The sequence below is a fragment of the Quercus suber genome, unplaced genomic scaffold, assembly GCF_002906115.3.
Source record: "Quercus suber isolate HL8 unplaced genomic scaffold, Cork oak 2.0 scaffold_1083, whole genome shotgun sequence".
NCBI classification, from domain to species: domain Eukaryota; kingdom Viridiplantae; phylum Streptophyta; class Magnoliopsida; order Fagales; family Fagaceae; genus Quercus; species Quercus suber.
Window position 1 is genome coordinate 157 of NW_027070489.1, and position 20,313 is coordinate 20,469.

Here is a 20,313-nt window from a genome sequence, read left to right on the forward strand (position 1 = left end):
TTCATTATCTCCAAACTGTGCAACATGTAGAAAAATAATAGTCAGGAGAATTACTAGGTGCCAGGAATGCAAAATTTTTGAAAGGATGACGCTGGACAACTGCCGTGAGACTGGGAGCAACAGAATTTTTGCTGCCCCTAGCCTTGCAACTGCAGCGTTGTACGTCTTAATATTGGCATGTACGGTCACCCAGTTTTAACATATTTTAATTTTAGGATATGGAATCTATTCCAAACATATCTATATGCCAAGGTATCTTACTTTGGCAGGGCAGGACGTTGACCTTTGAAACATTGATGGAAGGATTACACTGGAAAAGGATAAAAGTATGAAGAACATAAGGGGGAAAAAAAAATTAAAAGACTGAATTGAAAACAAGTCAAAGTTAAAATGTGTTATTTAAATTTATCTCTTTTTTTAATAATTTTTTGATATATTTTTAATAAATAAAAAGAAGTAAATCTGCAATAAAATAAAATCTTTTCCATCATTGCAAGAGAAAAAATTATGTTACCATTTCTTTTGACAATTCTTCACTAGTTAAAGCAATGTCGTAAGCATCGAAGTTAAAATGTGTCATTTACATTTATATATTGTGTTAAAATGTGTCATTTAAAAATTGTGTTACCTTTTCTTTTGATAATTCTTCACTAGTTAAAGCAATGTCATAAGCATCAAGGTTAACACATTTATAAATTGTGTTAAAATGTGTCATCAAAGTTAAAATGTGTCTTTTAAAAATTGTGTTACATTTTCTTTTGATAATTCTTTACTAGTTAAAGCAATGTCGTAAGCATCAAGGTTAAAAATTGTGTTACCTTTTCTTTTGATAATTCTTCACTAGACTGAAATGAAAATAAGTCAAAGTTAAAATGTGTCATTTACATTTATCTCTTTTTCTTGTAATGTTTTGATATGTTTTTAATAAATAAAAAGAAGTAAATATGTTATAAAAAAAAAAAAATTCCATCATTGCAAGAGAAAAAATTGTGTTACCTTTTCTTTTGATGATTCTTCAATGTCGTAAGCATCAAGGTTTTGTTCGTTGAAGACCATCTTATTTACTCTATCGTGCCGCATGAGATCCTTTATATATGGCAATGATTTGGAAAGGAGGAGAGGTGTGTCCCTGCTTTCATCCTTTTCATTCAAAAGGTTGCTGAGTGATGATTGTTTTAGGATGACATTAACAACATCCTCGTGAGATGAGCTCTCGATGGAGTGCATTCCAACCTCTCTTGTCAACTAATTCGCTACAATCAGGACAATATTCTAAAATCTCATTCACTATTTTTACATGGCCTCGATCAGCTGCAATGTGAAGAGCCGTCATGTCCTTTCTGTCTTTCTTGTATGCCATAGATCTATCCATTTTCAGTAATATTACAAAAGATTAAATTTGGATTATCAATATCTTTATTAATATTATAAGGATTGTTATTTTTGATGAGCATCAGTAAAAATTACAACAAGTTTGACTTTTCTTGAACAAATTTCATGATCTTCTACTACACATTCTTTCAGTAAGTATTTATCATCAAACTTTTTGAATATTTATTATTACTATTTTCCTTAATAACTTCCCACCCCTGGAAAAAAAAAAAAAAAAAAAAAAAGTTTTTAATAGGATTTTTATGATTTGTTATTATTAATAGATTTGATCGATACTTTTTTTGTGTGATTAATTAATGATGTGAAATATAAATTAGAAAAATGTAATTTGAATAAAAAATGTGTCCTAGAATTTCTATAAGTTGATCATGTGCCCATCACTTGACAAAATTTCCCTCATAGACCTAACAAAATTTCTTCTTATTCTCATTGCTATCCATGAAAATAAGCTAACCAAAAACCACGTAAAGCTTTAATTGGTGTTCTGTTGTGCGTGTCTAATTTATTTTTAAGTTCTCTTTGTTTTTATAATTTTTTTTGGAGGTTTTTAAAGTTATAATATTTTCACAATCAATCTCATGCGAGAGTGAGATCCAGAGGTATTTTCTACCACAAACTAGTATTAAAACTTCTGCTTTCACAACACTAACTATATTGGATACCACCCATTGAGACATATATAATAAAGTACTCTGAAAAATGTATATATTGTATAATATATGATAGATTGACTCGGTAATTAGCTAACTGGCCTAAACCATTTTCCTGCATTTATGGAGGGGTGGCATCGGATCATATATATTATACACCTGCCTATCTTACAGCACTACTTGTCAATTAATTAATTATAAAATTGCTCATAGTTGCTCAAACATTTGATAATCAAAATTATTCTTATTAAATAATCAAACTGAGTCAACAGACTTTAAATAGTCTTACAAGGAACAATTTGAAAAATTAATCAAAGCGTGAAGATGCAATAACTGAAACAGTTGTACCAAGTACGTAACAGTCTCCGGATACTACGCTGGTTCAGCAGCACGTGGAAATGAAAATACTAATCCCGTCTATGGTGATTAAAAATATCGACAATACGCTTACAAAGGTCGGAGCAACCTTTGAGAATACAATTAGGACAAAGGAAGTACAACCTGTCTAAAATCCAAGACGAACCCACTCTCAATATTTCGAGGAAATAATTTAAACATCCGATACATATGAAAAAGACGGGGATGAAGTAGAACAATCCGACGACAGAATTGGCAACGGCAAGATCCCAGGAATGCATTAACACAGCGTATGTGCCCAAAACAAATGCCATCATCATTGTTCCCATGGCAGATATGGAAGCGAAGAAGGCCAGTGAGGCCAGTAGGAAAGAAAAGTCTCCAAGATTCTGCTCGTCAAACAATAGTGGCATGAATAGCTGGAAAAAGGCAGCAGAACAAGATTGCACCATGGCTATGGTATTTGTAATAATAAATGCTTTGAAAGCAGTGCTTCGCATCAGAACTGGAGAGCCTGAGTGTGGGCCTTCTTGACCTATGAAACCCCCAGGCATGGTAATACCTGCTGTAAAAGTCACGGTTGCAATGAGTGTGTCCACTATCATATGGGTTTCGGATGTTTCTTTCATGATAGAAACAAATCGGTCTTTACGGGATTTATAGTCTTCCTCCTTCCACTGCAATAAACCAAATAGAAAATTCTTTGGTTTGATATAATGTTCTCCTAAGAATTTTCGAAATTCCGCGGGACGATTATGAGGGAATGCAATTTCATTATCTCCAAACTGTGCAACATGTAGAAAAATATAGTTAGGAGAATTATAATTACTAGGGGCCAGGAATGCTAAATTTTTGAAAGGATGACGCTGGACAACTGCCGTGAGACTGGGAGCAACAGAAGTTTTGCTGCCACTAGCGTTGTAACTGCAGCGTTGTACGTCTAAATATTGGCATGTACGGTCACACAGTTTTAACCTATTGAAAAAAGTTTATCGAAAATTATAAAAGTTTTGACAATTTTTTTAATTTCTAATTTTTCAAAAATAGATTTGTTAGTGTATATTCTTTTAATTTTAGGCTATGGAATCTATTCCAAACATATATATGCCAAGGTATCTTACTTTGACAGGGCAGGACTTTGACCTTTGAAACATGATTGCACTCCTTTGATTTACAGATTCCCGAAAAAAAAAAAAAAAAAACGCCTTCATGAAAGTAAGTGTGTACCAAGGATGTGAATATGTGTATGAGACAATCATTACTTTTTTTTTTTTTTTTTTTGGTGCTAAATTACAAATTCTTCATTTAACATTGATCGATTTTCAATTTAGTTCCTTAATTTTTATTTTTTCTCATTTTTGTTCTTTAATTTGTTTTCAATTTAATCTTCCATTAAGTTCCATCAAATCTTCCTGTTAGTTTTAGGATCTTGCACTTTCCAAAATGAAGTCATTTTGGTGGACTTTTGACAATGCAGATTGTATGAAAGTAAATGGAAGGATTACATCGGAAAAAGATGAAAGTATAAAGAACATAAGGGGAAAATAAATTAAAAGACTGAATTGAAAACAAGTCAAAGTTAAAATGTGTCACTTAAATTAATCTCTTTTTCTTATAATGTTTTGATATGCTTTTAATAAATAAAAAGAAGTAAAAATGCTATAAAATAAAATTTTTTTCATCATTGCAAGAGAAAAAATTGTATTACCTTTTCTTTTGATAATTTTTCACTAATTAAAGCAATGTCGTAAGCATGAAGGTATTGTTTGTTGAAGGCCATCTTATTTACTCTATCGTGACGCATGAGATCCTTTGTATATGGCAATGATTTGGAATGGAGGAGAGGTGTGTTCCCGCTTTCATCCTTTTCATTCAAAAGGTTGCTGAGTGATGATCGGTTTAGGATTACATTGACAACATCCTTGTGAGATGAGTTCACGGCAAAATGAAGTGCATTCCAACCTCTCTTGTCAACTAGTTCGCTACAATCAGGACAATATTTTAAAATCTCATTCACTGTTTTTACATGGCCTCGATCAGCTGCAATGTGAAGAGCCGTCATGTCCTTTGCGTCTTTCTTGTATGCCATAGATCTATCATTTTTCAGTAATATCTTTATTGTACTATAACCATTGAAGTACGCAGCACAGTGAAGCGGAGTAAAACGTTTTTTTTGAGAAAGAAGTGGAGTCAAACGTTGGTTATATTTTTGAGCACTTAGTGCTTTAGCTTCTATATTTTTCTGAATTTCACCTGTCATTACTATTAGAATTTAAATATGTTAGACATATATAATCATTTTCCAAAAGACACAAAGAAGACTTTTAAAAGATAGAAAAAACATTCATTAGTGAGTTTATTGATTCTATTAAATAAAAATCCTGTGTCCCATTATGAGGGTTCAGTTTTATGCTCTAAGTACTGATTGCAGCCTATCCCTCATTCATTTTTTATTATTATATAAAGAAACTAAAGTTTAAGATTAAAAAAAAAAAAAAAATCAAACATATAACTTATTATATTTGGTGACTCTAAGAATATTACAGTGGATTTTTATTTTGGTCTCTCTACTCTCTTTGCATAAGTGAAATAACAAGAACACGCTGTAACATTTTTACTCAATCTATTTGGTATAAAATTGTATCAATTAAGCTTGAATTTTTTTAAAAACTTTTGAAGGGACGACCCTGGCCCCTTAGTCTTATAATAATTCTGTCACCGGTGGGGAATGGTACAAGAATTTTTATTTTCTATAAAATGACAGCAATGTACTACATAGTGGAAATGGCACTCTAGTCTTTCCTTAAATTATTTCACTCTAATTTAAATTTTAAAGAAATACAAGTAATAATTAATTATATTAATTTAAATTAATTAGATCTCAAACTTTTTTGTTGGGTTGAAACAATCTGATACAAAATAAATTCTAATTAAATTAGGTTTGATCCTTTAAATAAAATTTAATTAAAAAAATTATTTTTTAAATAAATTCTCAAATTAATTTTTTTTATTTGTTAATATTGTTTAAATAAATATATCATACATAATATATTTTAGTACCAAACCATGCATTATACTGGATTCTGGAATGTTAAAAAAATAAATAGGCATTAGTGCATTACCATCATCGTTCCAAATCACTGCAGCATGCAACGTGGTTCCACCAAGTGGGCCATCATGAGTTAATGATTTGCAGTTTTCTAAAATATGAAACACCACCTCCCTATAATTTCTCTCCACAGCCATGTACAGTGGAGTCTCACCAGCATCATTAGCAGAATATGAAATATCTTTACCGTTTTCAACCAACAGTTTCACCACTTCAAGATGATTATTACGTACAGCCTCATGCATGGCCGTCTCATTTTCTTTATTCTTCATCTTCAGCATCTTCTTGACCGCTTTATCGACCCCACTTTCGGGGTCAATTGGAACTTTGACCTCACTTTCGGGGTCTTGTTGGCGCCTTTGTGCATGTTCAATTAACACTTTCACAACGGCAGCATGCCCATACCTCGCCGCGATATGCAATGGAGTTTCATGTTTGTCATTGGCTTGCCATAGCAGTGGTGAACACTTTCTGAGAATTTCTTTGACAAAGACGATTGATGATTCTGATTCTTTAATTAGGCTTGTGAGGTAAATATGTAGTACTGTGTTTTTTGTTTGGGTTGGTAGTTGGTTAAGAGACTTTGGAATATCTTTGAAGACCTCGATTTTGCCTTCTGCTGCAGCGTTGTAATATACAGGTTCCATGCCAATGTTGTCCTTTGTTTGCGAAGGCTCACCAACTGCTTCATCAGCTTCAAACAAAACGGAGGAATCCATTCTCTCTTAGTGGCTCCAATACTTCTCTCTCTAAACAATGTCACTCTACCTCGTTTTGATATGTTTGACAGAGTAAAGATAAAGGCAACTAGCTCGTCAAAACAAAGGGAATATAAATCCGAGGAGTGAATTAAATCGCGCCCGTAGAAACTCTTATCTATGTTACTATGCCATAACAGCTACCTTCGATTTAACTTCAATGATGCTAGGGGAACACTTATTAGGTGCACACGGCTTTTATTTATTTATTTATTCTTATCGCTCATAATTACCTAGAATAATTACGGGAAAGACTGTAACAAAGATTATGGTAATAAAATTAGAGAAAAGTTAAAAGATATCTTAAGGTTGTTATTTTAATAAATATTTTAAAAAAAATTATATAAAAAATATATATTTTTACAGCTTTGTTAATTATTCTTTTTATAAAAATTGTATTAAAAAATTCTTAAAATTATCTATTAACAACTAGACTCATTCTATACTCACTTTATTATCTCGTTTTGATTTTTGATTTTGAGAGACAGAAGAGAGATAGAAGATGAAGGCAAGAAGACACAGGGAATGAGGAAAGAGAGGGTGGAAAAACAAGGCTTACAAAACTAGTACTTACAAAATGGCTTAACCTTTATAAGTACTAGAAAGACTTATAAACCGAAAACTATAGTTTTGAAACCCAAACTGTTTAATGAACCGGGAAAATGAGAGGTTTAAGGATTTTGAGGTTGAATCGAAGTTCAACCGAGATCAAACCATGACGCATCGTTTAATATTTTTAATATATTTGATACTTAAATCGGTTTATATTTACTAATTTTTTATTCCTGATGCATGACCTAATGATTTGCATGCTGGAGATATTATTTTACTTGTTGAGAGCAAATTCAAGTCCCGCTAGCAGTTAAAACTCCTATCTATCCATATATTTAATATTGTGCACATGTAACACATTTTCATCAATTTTTACCAAAATAATGACATGAATGAAATAAGTTCTTATAAAACCGGTCTAAGGACTGGTTCCTGATTAACTCAGTCGGACCAATTAAAAGCATGCCACGTTAAAACCCCTATCTATCCATATATTTAATATTTTGTACGTGTCGAGTTAATTTACCCCAGTGAATGGTACCTTGTACGTTCAGGCAAATTTATATCCGGCTAATGACAGCTGCAGGTTACAACCACAATTTTATTTACAAGTTGCAATTCAATAAATAAAGGTGGATTTGTCAAACATTGGCTGAAAAAATGTTCTCTCAACGGTGCACTTCTAAGTCATTCAGCAAAAAAAAAAAAAAAAGTGGACTTTTAAGTCAATACCAATAAAAACTTGTTATTGTTACGAATGTTGTGTATGTAATATGTACTATGAAGCATTTCTCATTACAATCTCTATATATTATTATGAGTAGGTAGACTATTATGGCATCCATCTATCATCATTCATAGCCAATCAATGAATTTCGTTGCCATCAATTCCCAAACCTGCACCCGCCAACTGCCAACTACTGCATTAAAGCTTATAAAAGTTGTAGATTAAAGCACAAAATTTACTTTTTTTTTTTTTTAATTTCACAAAAATTCATTTCAGTTTTTAATTTTACTTTTGGTTAATTCAGTTTTTAAAGCATTCATTTAAGAATAGGTTATTGTTACGAATGTTGTGTACGTGGTCCGTTTGGATTGAATTTATTGTTACTGAAACTGAAAACTAAAAACTGAAAACTAAAAATACTGTAGCAAAATAATTCTTAAATGTGTAAATAGTATCGTAAGACCCATTTTTAATATTTTTTATTACATAAATAGTGCATAAACAGTATATAAACAGTACACGCACTGTTTATGCACCGATTTTTTTTGCCTCCAAAGTCAAACAAAGCGGCCACACAAAAAAAAAAAAAAAAAAAAAAAAAGTAGAGTAAAGCACAAAATTAACTTCTTTTTTTTTTTTTTTTTAATTTCACAAAAATTCATTTTAGTTTCTAATTTTACTTTTGGTTAATTCAGTTTTTAAAGCATTCATTTAAGAACAGTTTATTTAGTTGAAATTGAAAATATTTTACTTAAAGTACTATAAATAAAAGTAAAAGTTAACTGAATAATATAATAAGACCTATAAATAATAGTAAAAATAAATTAAAATTGCAAATAAAAGTTTGTTTAGGTACTGCTTATTTTGCTGAAACTGAAAAATTATTACTAAAAGTACTGTAAATAAAGGTAAAAATTAATTGAAATAGTATAGTGAGATCTATAAATAGTGTCAAAAAGTACAGTGAAACCTATAAATAATAGTAAAAATAAACTGAATAGTAAAATAATTTTAATTTTTTATTTCAATCCAATCGCACACTAAGTTGAAATTTTCATATTGTCCTAAATAGACACTAAGTTTCAAAAGTGTTCAATTCAAGCCATTCATAAGCTATATTGTTATTTTTAGCATCACTAAATACCAAAACATGGCTACATTATTTTGGCTCTCCCTCTGTGGGAGTTCTCTCTCTCTCCACAGGAGCTCTCCCTCTCGGCCATACCCGAGACCCTCTCCTTCTGATAAGGGCTCTCCGTCCACTCAAATACTCCTCTCTACCCACACAAAACCATCCCCACCCAATCACTGCTGACCCCCCTTAGCCCACGCATCCATGGATAGGTCCGTGTTAGAAGATCTGCAACACCTTCACCTCACAATAGACGAAGAAGAAGATATTCAAATCTCCTCCATGCACAGCTCAGATCTCATTGAGGAGTGCACTTTAAGCCTATTCGGTAAGCTTCTCACTGACAGACAACAAAACCAACGCGCCTTCAAAAACACTCTTAGAGGCGCTTGGAAGATGGGTTCGGATCTGCGTATTGTAGATGTAGGAAAAAACATCTACCAATTCAAGTTCTCATCTGAGTTTCAGTTGGAATGGGTTGAAAGAAACGATCCTTGGAACTTTGACAACAATCTGTTGCTTCTCTGTAGATGGAAAAGGGGTCTCTCAGCCTCAAACATAAACTTCACTCATGCTCCTTTCTAGGTCCAGATTTGGGGCCTTCCTTTTGAGAACTTCTCCGAGGATGTTGGGAAAGATCTGGGTAATAGCTTGGGGAGATATCTTGAAACGGACAAGCGCATGTGGCTCACAAAACAAGCAAGATTTCTGAGAATCTGGGTGGACATCCCTCTCAACAAACCTCTCCGTAGAGGTGGCAAAATTCTCAACCATGATGGGGAAAAAACTTGGGTCAATTTTAAATATGAGAGGCTGCCTTCCTTCTGTTTTGTGTGTGGCTTCTTGGGTCATGATGAAAAGCATTGCCCAAAACCTCCGGTTAATCTCGTCTCTCCGAAGCAGTAGGGGATTGGCTAAGGGCAAACAGCAACCAGAAAACTAGTGCCGATAGACCAAAGTTTTCGTACAGATGGGGCTCCGATGATGAACGCTCAGGCTGCTCAAGTGCGAGATCCGAACAAGTAACAAAGAACCCATCTGACTCAGGCTCCAACCCGGGGGCACGTTCGAAATTCCAAGAAAGTTTTCAAACCAGAGAGGCTGTGGAACCCAAGGAACCTGACAAAAAAGAAAAAGCAATCTCACAAGCGGCGGTTTTTCAGGAAAGCAACAGGCAAAGTACAATTTTCAAACTCCCCAATTCAGCCTACCCTCCACGTGACAGGGACAGGACCGAAGCTTCAGACAATGGGGCAAAGGATGCAGCATCCGGAGTGGGCTTAACAACACAAACACTCTGTGAAGCCCAAGAAGTCACAAGCTCATCAAAAACCACCTCTGAAGTACCCACTCCCATGAAAAAGCCCACCCCTCCACCAAATATCACTCAGCCGAAAGGAAAAGGAAATTTAAAGAGATTTGCCAGGGAAAAAGGTAAACAGGCCCAAGGTGAACAAAAAGCTAGCCTTTCCGGTTCAAAAAGGCCTAGTAAGTTAGTCTTTCCTGATGAAACTGATGGAGCCCTCCCACACAAAAGGTTGTGCGAAACACACCTCAAAAGCACCGAATCCCCCTTTGCATTATCGGCGGTGGCTACTAAGCAGCACCGCCGGGCACAATGAATATCTTATCTTGGAACTGTCGGGGAATTGGGAACCCCCGGACAGTATATGCGTTGCGCGATCTTGTGCGACGGTGGACTCCCTATATAGTCTTCTTAATGGAGATCAGAGCAAAATATAAACGCATGGAGAAAATAAAACTTATGCTTGGCTTCTCTAATGGCCTTATTGTTCCTAGCCGGGGGGAAAAGCGGGGGTCTTGCTCTTTTTTGGTCAAAAGAGGTAAAGCTTGAGATCAAATCATTTTCTCAGAACCACATTGATGCTTTTATCTCAGAGCAGGACAGCGACTTCTCTTGGAGATTCACCGGGTTTTATGGTCATCGGGAAGCTCACTTAAGAAATGATTCCTGGAAACTCCTCTCTTACCTTAACAACCAATTTTCTCTACCTTGGTTTTGTTGCGGCGATTTTAACGAAATTTTGTCCTTCTCTGAAAAATCAGGTGGCCCTCAAAGACTTTAGCGCCAAATGGAAGGCTTTCGGGAGGCGGTAAACAACTGCGGTTTTTAGGACTTAGGCTTCTCTGGGCCCTAGTTTACCTGGTGCAATATGCGTGAAGGCAGTGACCGTGTTTACCTTCGCCTGGACCGTGCCTTTGCAAACATGGATTTGTTCAATAAATTCAGTAACTGTAAAGTTCTTCACGTTACCGACTCCACCTCCGATCATTGCATCCTGAGAATCTCCGACTCAAGGGCCCCTCCTCCCCCTCGGAAGCGCCGCTTCCACTTTGAAGCTCTGTGGGCCAAAAGAGACGATTGTTTTGCATTATTGAGGCTGCTTGGAACAGCGGTTGTCTTTCAAACACCCTGGAAGGCATCGCTGCAAATCTTAGTCTTTGCGCTTCTGAACTATCCAGCTGGAGTAAAGAAGTTATCGGAAATATCCCAAGGAAGATCCAGGAGAAAAGGAAACTGTTACACACACTAACTGAACAAGACAAGGAAGGCTCTCATGACGCAGCAATCAATGAGTTGAGAAAAGAGTTAAATGGCCTCTTGGATAGTGAGGAGATTCTTTGGCACCAGAGAAGCAAAATACATTGGTATAAAGAAGATGATAGAAACACAAAGTTCTTCCACACTAGAGCCTCAGAGAGAAGAAAGAAGAACACCATTCTGGGATTATGGAATAATGATGGTTTCTGGTGCGATGACTTTAACAATCATTATATCATCATCTTTCATTATTTTAACAACTCTTTCATTATATCATCATCGCCTTCATGGGCTGCAATGTGAAGAGCTGTCATGCCCTTTACATCTTTCATGTATGCTATAGATCTATCAACTTCCAGCAACCTATTTATTGTAGAAGAACAATTGAAGTATGCAGCATAGTGCAGCGGAGTTGAACCTTGTTTGTCAGCCGCTTAATGAAAACACTTGTTCGTTCTTGAGGTGTTATGCTTTCCAGAATTTTTTCTATCATATCTAAGAGAATTTAAATATTTTAGATATATTAATTTTCTAAATCACACAAAGAAGACTTTTAGAAGATAGAAAAAGAATTCATGATGATTATTGAGTTAGCTTATTTTGTCGAATGAAATTCATTTTATGCTCTATGTATCAAATGTAGTCTCTATCACACATTAAATTTATTATTATTATTATTATTATTATTATTTTTATATAGAGTAACAGAAGTTTAAAATAACCCAAAAAAAAAAAAAAAATCAGACACATGATAATACTGTAATTGGCAATTTGGTAGTGTAAAATGTAACATTACAAATGAGACATATGCATTTTATTATGGTTTCTCTACTTTTTTTGTATAAGTGAAATCAACAATCGCACGCTCTGGCATTTTTACTCAATCTGTTTGCAAGTAAAAGTATTTAAATTTTCTTCAGTGTTATACATCTTTTACATTAGTTTAAGTAGAGCCTTTAGTGTAATTGATAAATTCATTAGTGAAATGGCATATTATATTTTAGGTGAAACTACAATATTGGTCTCTCAAGTTGACCCTGTACGCGCAATTGGTCCCTCAAGTTTGAAGCGAGTACAACTAATCCCTCAAGTTTTAAAACTGAGTTGTATTGATTCTTTTACTAACGACCGTTAATGGTATTATTTACATGGTTAACTGAACAATGATTTGATATATATATATATTTTTTTAACGATGTGGCATGTTTTTAATTAAAAAATTACAAACTAAATTTACACGTGAGAAACAATATTCACAACCCAGTACTAAATTAAAAAAATTATTTCCTACCAATTGTAAAAACCCACCCAACAGAGAGAAGAGGAGAGAAGGAAGAAACCAAACATTGACCCGTCGTTAGTGGAGACCTATGCCCTAGCTGCCACCAGCAACAACTGAAGCCCAGAACCAAAATTTACAAAAAAAAAAAAAAAAAAAAAACCATCAAAATTTTCCAAAAACCCAATTCACAATTCTCAATTAGTTAGTCAAGGTTTGAAAGTATTTTGGATTCTAACGATTCGAGTGTGTGAAAGTCGATTTCACTGTAGCAAATCGAGTATAATAGACTCGATTTCTATATGCATCTTCTTCCTCCGTTCTTTTTTCTCAATTTCAGGTCCTATTCACCATCTTCTTCCCTTCTTTCTCCATTTCAGGTCTTGTTCACCATCTTCTTCCCTTCTTCCAAGCCCCCAAAAATCCATTTCATCTAAATCCCTTCTTCCTCATTCATCTAAATCCATTTTTCAAAATCCCAAACCCAAATCACAATCTCAATCGGAGCAAAAGTCCAAAACCGAAAATGACGATTTCTTCCTGCGTTGGTGTTTTCTGGGCTGCGTTGCTGTGATTTCTGGGTTTCTGCCTTGCTGTGTTTCTACGTTGCTGCTCTATGGGTCTTTTGCTGGAGGGAAATCGACTCTTAAAGAGTCAAGTTCCAATGGAAATCATCTCCTCCAGACTCAATTTTCTACAGTAAAATCGAGTGTCACATACTCGAATGATTAGATCCTAAAATAGTTCTAAACTTTGGCTAACTAATAATATAGTTTGGCTTTTATAGTTATTTTATAAAAAAATCCAAAAAACTCCATAAGAACCTCTTAAGCTCCTACAACTCATCTTATTTAAGGTAAGAGGTCTTATATTTTGGTGGGTTTTCATATTTTGTTAGAGGTTCTTCTAAACTAAGTTTTGGAAGTGATATTCGTGTGTTTGTGTGTATGGGTTTTGTCTTGGTGGATTTCATTGATGAGTGGGTTTATGGTTTTTACAAATGGTGGCCATTTGATATTTATTTATGGTGAAAATTTGGGAGTTTTTGCTTTGATAAGATGATTTGGTTGTCTAATTTTCTAATGGGTTCTTTTAATCTATGAGGAAGATTGACTTGATAGTGTTAACACTAAAATCTTATTGTTTCGTTATGAACATTTGCGAATTTATAAGAATTGTTTTAAAATTCTTGGTTGTGTTTTGGTCCTTTGGATCACTTGTATGCTTGTTTGATATCCTTTGGAGATAGGTGCCTTGGGATAGTCGTGTTAGGCTTTAGGGCCTTGTTTGATCTTAGAGATCTTTCCAATTTATGCAGACAATGTGATGGTGTACTTTGTAATTGGCCTTTTTATTGATAGGCTTGACCCTTGTGTTCTAGGTTCTAAAATTCTTGGTGGTGGACCTAGTGATTGGATTGGTAGATTATGAGGTGCTCGGTTGAGGTAAAAATTGGTTGCCCTTTAGAGGTAAGTGGCTTCTTAATGAGATTTTTTTTAGAAACATAATCATATTGCATGACACATTGTTTTTAGGTTAAAAACATTTTGGAGAATTACTTGTGGAACTATGTTTTCCTAAAAAGTGTCGTGTTGTGACTTTACTATATAAGATTATATGTGGAAAGCGAATCATGTTTAATATTTGCATATGGGGAAATGCATGAATATTTGGCATGGAAAAGACAAGCATCTTTGGATTCCTTTAATAATGGATTTCATGGATTTATGGTATTATTTGAAAATATTAGGGAATCCCCTATCTCCCATGTTATTTTTAGTTATGATGGAGGTGTTTAGTAGGATGGTGAAGAGAATGGAGGGGGCAAGATTACTTAGGGGCTTTAGGGCAGATGGTAGGAGGGGCAGAGGGGATGTGTTTCGCATTTGTTGTTTGCGGATGATACTATTTTGTTTTGTGATGCAGAGGTGGAGCAAATCCTACATGTTTGATTGTTGCTACTTTATTTTCAAGCTGTGATTGGTTTGAAGGTAAACTAAGCTAAGAGTGAAATGATTCCTATAGGGGAGGTAAATAATGTGCATGCTTTGGCAGAGATATTGGGTTGTAGGGTTGGGGCTCTACCAATAACTTATCTTGGTATGACATTGGGAGGGTCCCATAAGTCCCTCTCTATTTGGAACCCTATATTGGAAAAAATTGAACGGAAGTTAGTAGGGTGGAAGAAGTTGTATTTGTCGAAAGGTGGTAGACTACTTAAAAGTATGCTGTCTAGCCTCCCTACTTATTTTTTATTATCTCTTTTCACCATTCCTACATGTGGTGAACAAAATTGAGAAGCTGCAAAAGGACTTTTTGTGGGGTGACTCTAAGACACATTTGCTGGGTTGGGATAAGGTGTGTATGCCTATTGCTAATGGTGATCTAGGTATTAGGAAGTTGACCACTTTCAATAAAGCCCTACTAGGAAAGTGGTTTTGGTGTTTCGGGATTGAGGAGAAAAGGGTTTGGAGGAGGGTAGTAGCTTTGAAATTTGGGGAAGAATTGGAGGGGGGGGGTGGACCTCTAAGTTGGGAAGGGGTGTTCATGGGTGTGGTTTGTAGAAAAGTACTAGGATGGACTGGGAAGTTTTCAGCAAAAATATATAGTTTAAGGTTGGGGTAGGAGATAGAGTGAAATTCTAGACAAACAAGTGGTGTGGAGATCTTCCTTTCCATTTGGTTTTCCTAGTCTTGTATAATTTGGCTACACACCATCATAAACTTTAATTGTCTATTGTCTATACTGAAAACTCCTTTAAACATTGAATGTCATTTTCTTTCCATCCTTCTAAATATATATATGCAATAAATTTTGCTACCCAATCATTGAGCCTCATCATCCACTTATTTTCTACCTCTTGTTTTCTCTTTTAAACTTTACTTCTCACTACTCTCAACCAAAAAAGAAAAAGAAAAAAGAAAGAACATAAACAAAAACAAAAGCTCTTTTTCTCAAAGAAGTTAATACCGTACCGGAGACTTGTACCGGTTTGGCCACCGATACGATATATTTTAGGTACCGGTCAATACCGGTGTATCGTTTCGAGTTTACCGCTATTTTATATATTTAATACACACACACACACACACACAATCTCTATTCTGGAGCATATATTTATATTTATATATTTAGTAGTTAAAGTTCACGTAATAATAATTTATTATGAGCACTTAAATTTAAATTTATAAGCATATAATATTTCACTTATTGTTTATCTCTAGCTCACATATCAACCTATTAATTAATAAAAATATAAAACTAGTGAGTGNTTCTTCCCTTCTTTCTCCATTTCAGGTCTTGTTCACCATCTTCTTCCCTTCTTCCAAGCCCCCAAAAATCCATTTCATCTAAATCCCTTCTTCCTCATTCATCTAAATCCATTTTTCAAAATCCCAAACCCAAATCACAATCTCAATCGGAGCAAAAGTCCAAAACCGAAAATGACGATTTCTTCCTGCGTTGGTGTTTTCTGGGCTGCGTTGCTGTGATTTCTGGGTTTCTGCCTTGCTGTGTTTCTACGTTGCTGCTCTATGGGTCTTTTGCTGGAGGGAAATCGACTCTTAAAGAGTCAAGTTCCAATGGAAATCATCTCCTCCAGACTCAATTTTCTACAGTAAAATCGAGTGTCACATACTCGAATGATTAGATCCTAAAATAGTTCTAAACTTTGGCTAACTAATAATATAGTTTGGCTTTTATAGTTATTTTATAAAAAAATCCAAAAAACTCCATAAGAACCTCTTAAGCTCCTACAACTCATCTTATTTAAGGTAAGAGGTCTTATATTTTGGTGGGTTTTCATATTTTGTTAGAGGTTCTTCTAAACTAAGTTTTGGAAGTGATATTCGTGTGTTTGTGTGTATGGGTTTTGTCTTGGTGGATTTCATTGATGAGTGGGTTTATGGTTTTTACAAATGGTGGCCATTTGATATTTATTTATGGTGAAAATTTGGGAGTTTTTGCTTTGATAAGATGATTTGGTTGTCTAATTTTCTAATGGGTTCTTTTAATCTATGAGGAAGATTGACTTGATAGTGTTAACACTAAAATCTTATTGTTTCGTTATGAACATTTGCGAATTTATAAGAATTGTTTTAAAATTCTTGGTTGTGTTTTGGTCCTTTGGATCACTTGTATGCTTGTTTGATATCCTTTGGAGATAGGTGCCTTGGGATAGTCGTGTTAGGCTTTAGGGCCTTGTTTGATCTTAGAGATCTTTCCAATTTATGCAGACAATGTGATGGTGTACTTTGTAATTGGCCTTTTTATTGATAGGCTTGACCCTTGTGTTCTAGGTTCTAAAATTCTTGGTGGTGGACCTAGTGATTGGATTGGTAGATTATGAGGTGCTCGGTTGAGGTAAAAATTGGTTGCCCTTTAGAGGTAAGTGGCTTCTTAATGAGATTTTTTTTAGAAACATAATCATATTGCATGACACATTGTTTTTAGGTTAAAAACATTTTGGAGAATTACTTGTGGAACTATGTTTTCCTAAAAAGTGTCGTGTTGTGACTTTACTATATAAGATTATATGTGGAAAGCGAATCATGTTTAATATTTGCATATGGGGAAATGCATGAATATTTGGCATGGAAAAGACAAGCATCTTTGGATTCCTTTAATAATGGATTTCATGGATTTATGGTATTATTTGAAAATATTAGGGAATCCCCTATCTCCCATGTTATTTTTAGTTATGATGGAGGTGTTTAGTAGGATGGTGAAGAGAATGGAGGGGGCAAGATTACTTAGGGGCTTTAGGGCAGATGGTAGGAGGGGCAGAGGGGATGTGTTTCGCATTTGTTGTTTGCGGATGATACTATTTTGTTTTGTGATGCAGAGGTGGAGCAAATCCTACATGTTTGATTGTTGCTACTTTATTTTCAAGCTGTGATTGGTTTGAAGGTAAACTAAGCTAAGAGTGAAATGATTCCTATAGGGGAGGTAAATAATGTGCATGCTTTGGCAGAGATATTGGGTTGTAGGGTTGGGGCTCTACCAATAACTTATCTTGGTATGACATTGGGAGGGTCCCATAAGTCCCTCTCTATTTGGAACCCTATATTGGAAAAAATTGAACGGAAGTTAGTAGGGTGGAAGAAGTTGTATTTGTCGAAAGGTGGTAGACTACTTAAAAGTATGCTGTCTAGCCTCCCTACTTATTTTTTATTATCTCTTTTCACCATTCCTACATGTGGTGAACAAAATTGAGAAGCTGCAAAAGGACTTTTTGTGGGGTGACTCTAAGACACATTTGCTGGGTTGGGATAAGGTGTGTATGCCTATTGCTAATGGTGATCTAGGTATTAGGAAGTTGACCACTTTCAATAAAGCCCTACTAGGAAAGTGGTTTTGGTGTTTCGGGATTGAGGAGAAAAGGGTTTGGAGGAGGGTAGTAGCTTTGAAATTTGGGGAAGAATTGGAGGGGGGGGGTGGACCTCTAAGTTGGGAAGGGGTGTTCATGGGTGTGGTTTGTAGAAAAGTACTAGGATGGACTGGGAAGTTTTCAGCAAAAATATATAGTTTAAGGTTGGGGTAGGAGATAGAGTGAAATTCTAGACAAACAAGTGGTGTGGAGATCTTCCTTTCCATTTGGTTTTCCTAGTCTTGTATAATTTGGCTACACACCATCATAAACTTTAATTGTCTATTGTCTATACTGAAAACTCCTTTAAACATTGAATGTCATTTTCTTTCCATCCTTCTAAATATATATATGCAATAAATTTTGCTACCCAATCATTGAGCCTCATCATCCACTTATTTTCTACCTCTTGTTTTCTCTTTTAAACTTTACTTCTCACTACTCTCAACCAAAAAAGAAAAAGAAAAAAGAAAGAACATAAACAAAAACAAAAGCTCTTTTTCTCAAAGAAGTTAATACCGTACCGGAGACTTGTACCGGTTTGGCCACCGATACGATATATTTTAGGTACCGGTCAATACCGGTGTATCGTTTCGAGTTTACCGCTATTTTATATATTTAATACACACACACACACACACACAATCTCTATTCTGGAGCATATATTTATATTTATATATTTAGTAGTTAAAGTTCACGTAATAATAATTTATTATGAGCACTTAAATTTAAATTTATAAGCATATAATATTTCACTTATTGTTTATCTCTAGCTCACATATCAACCTATTAATTAATAAAAATATAAAACTAGTGAGTGACAATAGTTGAAAATTTGAAATAAAAGATGTCATTGAAATTTCAAACTTTTTTTTTTTGACATCAAAAAGGTAGAATCATTTTATTAAAGGAAAATTAATATAAGTATAATAGGGTCCATGGGCTGTACTAGACTGATTAGCTAGCCTGAGCTGTGGACAAGACATAAACCAATAAAATACAACTCAAAATTCTAGCTAGTACGCTTGAGCCCGTAGACAAGACATAAACCAATAAAATACAACTTAAAATTCTAGCCAATAGGTCCTTTGATTTGCTACCAGTGCCTGATACTCATCAACTCAAATATCAATGTCTACACGTGTGGTGTTAGTACACACAAAATAAGACTACAAGAACCACACAAAGCAAAAGAACCAAGGGGGGTGCAGCTGTAGTCTAAACAACAAATAAGAAGAAGAGAAAAAAGAAAAAGAAAAAAAAGAAGGGAAGTGAATAGACGAAGCTGAAGGAGGAAGACAAAGGGAAAACCAGCTAAATGTTAATGACGACCAACAAAGTGGTGCTAAACCTGAAGGCGACGTGAGCCATTTGGTACTTTTATGTTTTGTTTTGTTTTGTTTTGTTTTGTTTTTTTTTTTTTTTTTTTTTTTTTAAAGAAGCTTTTTGTACCTGCCAGCTTTTACTTTCCGCTCAAACGACCGATATTCGCCGATACAACTAATATTTTTTTCGGTACGAAACAAGGGGGTATTTGTACCGGTTTACTGGCGATATGATATATACTGGCCGCTACAGTACGGAATTGATTTCCTTGCTTTTTCTCCCTATTATTCCACACCTATCGTTACACTTTCTTCAACCTTTTCCTTCTCTCTTTGCTTTTTTACCTCTCCCACTACTCTCTACTTCACCGATACACTTCCTTTGTCCTTTTCTATTTTTTATAATTTGACTCTTTCTTCTTTCATTTATTTTGTATAAATTTGATATCATTCTTTCATTCAATTCATATTTTTTCACACAAAAACTGAGTACTCTCTCTCTCTCTCTCTCTCTCTCTCTCTCTCTCTCTCTCTACTTTCTTTTGGTGAATTTTTTGTTCTTCTTGTACTCTAAGTAAGATTGATGGTTTTGTTTTCAAACATGTGTTTTGGTAATGTTTTTTTTTTTTTTTTCAATTTCCCATTACAAAGTCTTATCTCTTCCTTTATAGCTTTGGTTGAATTTTGGTTTGGGGTAATACTAAGTTTTTTTTTTTTTTTTTTTGGGAAATAGGAATTTGAGTTTATATCAAAACGTAATCTACATGACTATGAATTTGAATATGCTTACCAATTTTTTGAATAATAAATTATTAAAAAGTCTATATTTTATTCCTTTGGTTTCATTTTAATTTTGGTTAAGATAACTTTGTAATTTTGTGATGAGTTTTGATAATCATGATAATCTCCTTATTCCTTAAGAGATGAGAAATTCGAATAATTAATTTGAAACTTATAAAGTATAGTTGTATAGTAGGCAAATATAACACACTACAACAAAAATTAGAAGAATATGGTTGACCTAAAAAAAAAATTTAATCAAACAAAAATAAATAATAGAATGATATATTTGTAAAGATAAAAAGATAGAAAAATACTTGT

General features: G+C 34.4%; 1 protein-coding gene across 1 annotated transcript; it reads right to left on the minus strand.

Annotated features, from left to right (window-relative positions):
- Nucleotides 1-2,449: 2,449 nt before the first annotated feature.
- LOC112009200 (uncharacterized) lies at nucleotides 2,450-6,227 on the minus strand. The gene is made up of 3 exons (XM_024041540.2): nucleotides 5,522-6,227; nucleotides 4,108-4,652; nucleotides 2,450-3,184 (listed from the first exon to the last, which is right to left on the minus strand). Exons 1-3 carry the CDS (start codon nucleotides 6,225-6,227, stop codon nucleotides 2,450-2,452), a joined length of 1,986 nt encoding a protein of 661 aa, XP_023897308.2.
- Between the last annotated feature and the right edge of the window lie 14,086 nt (nucleotides 6,228-20,313).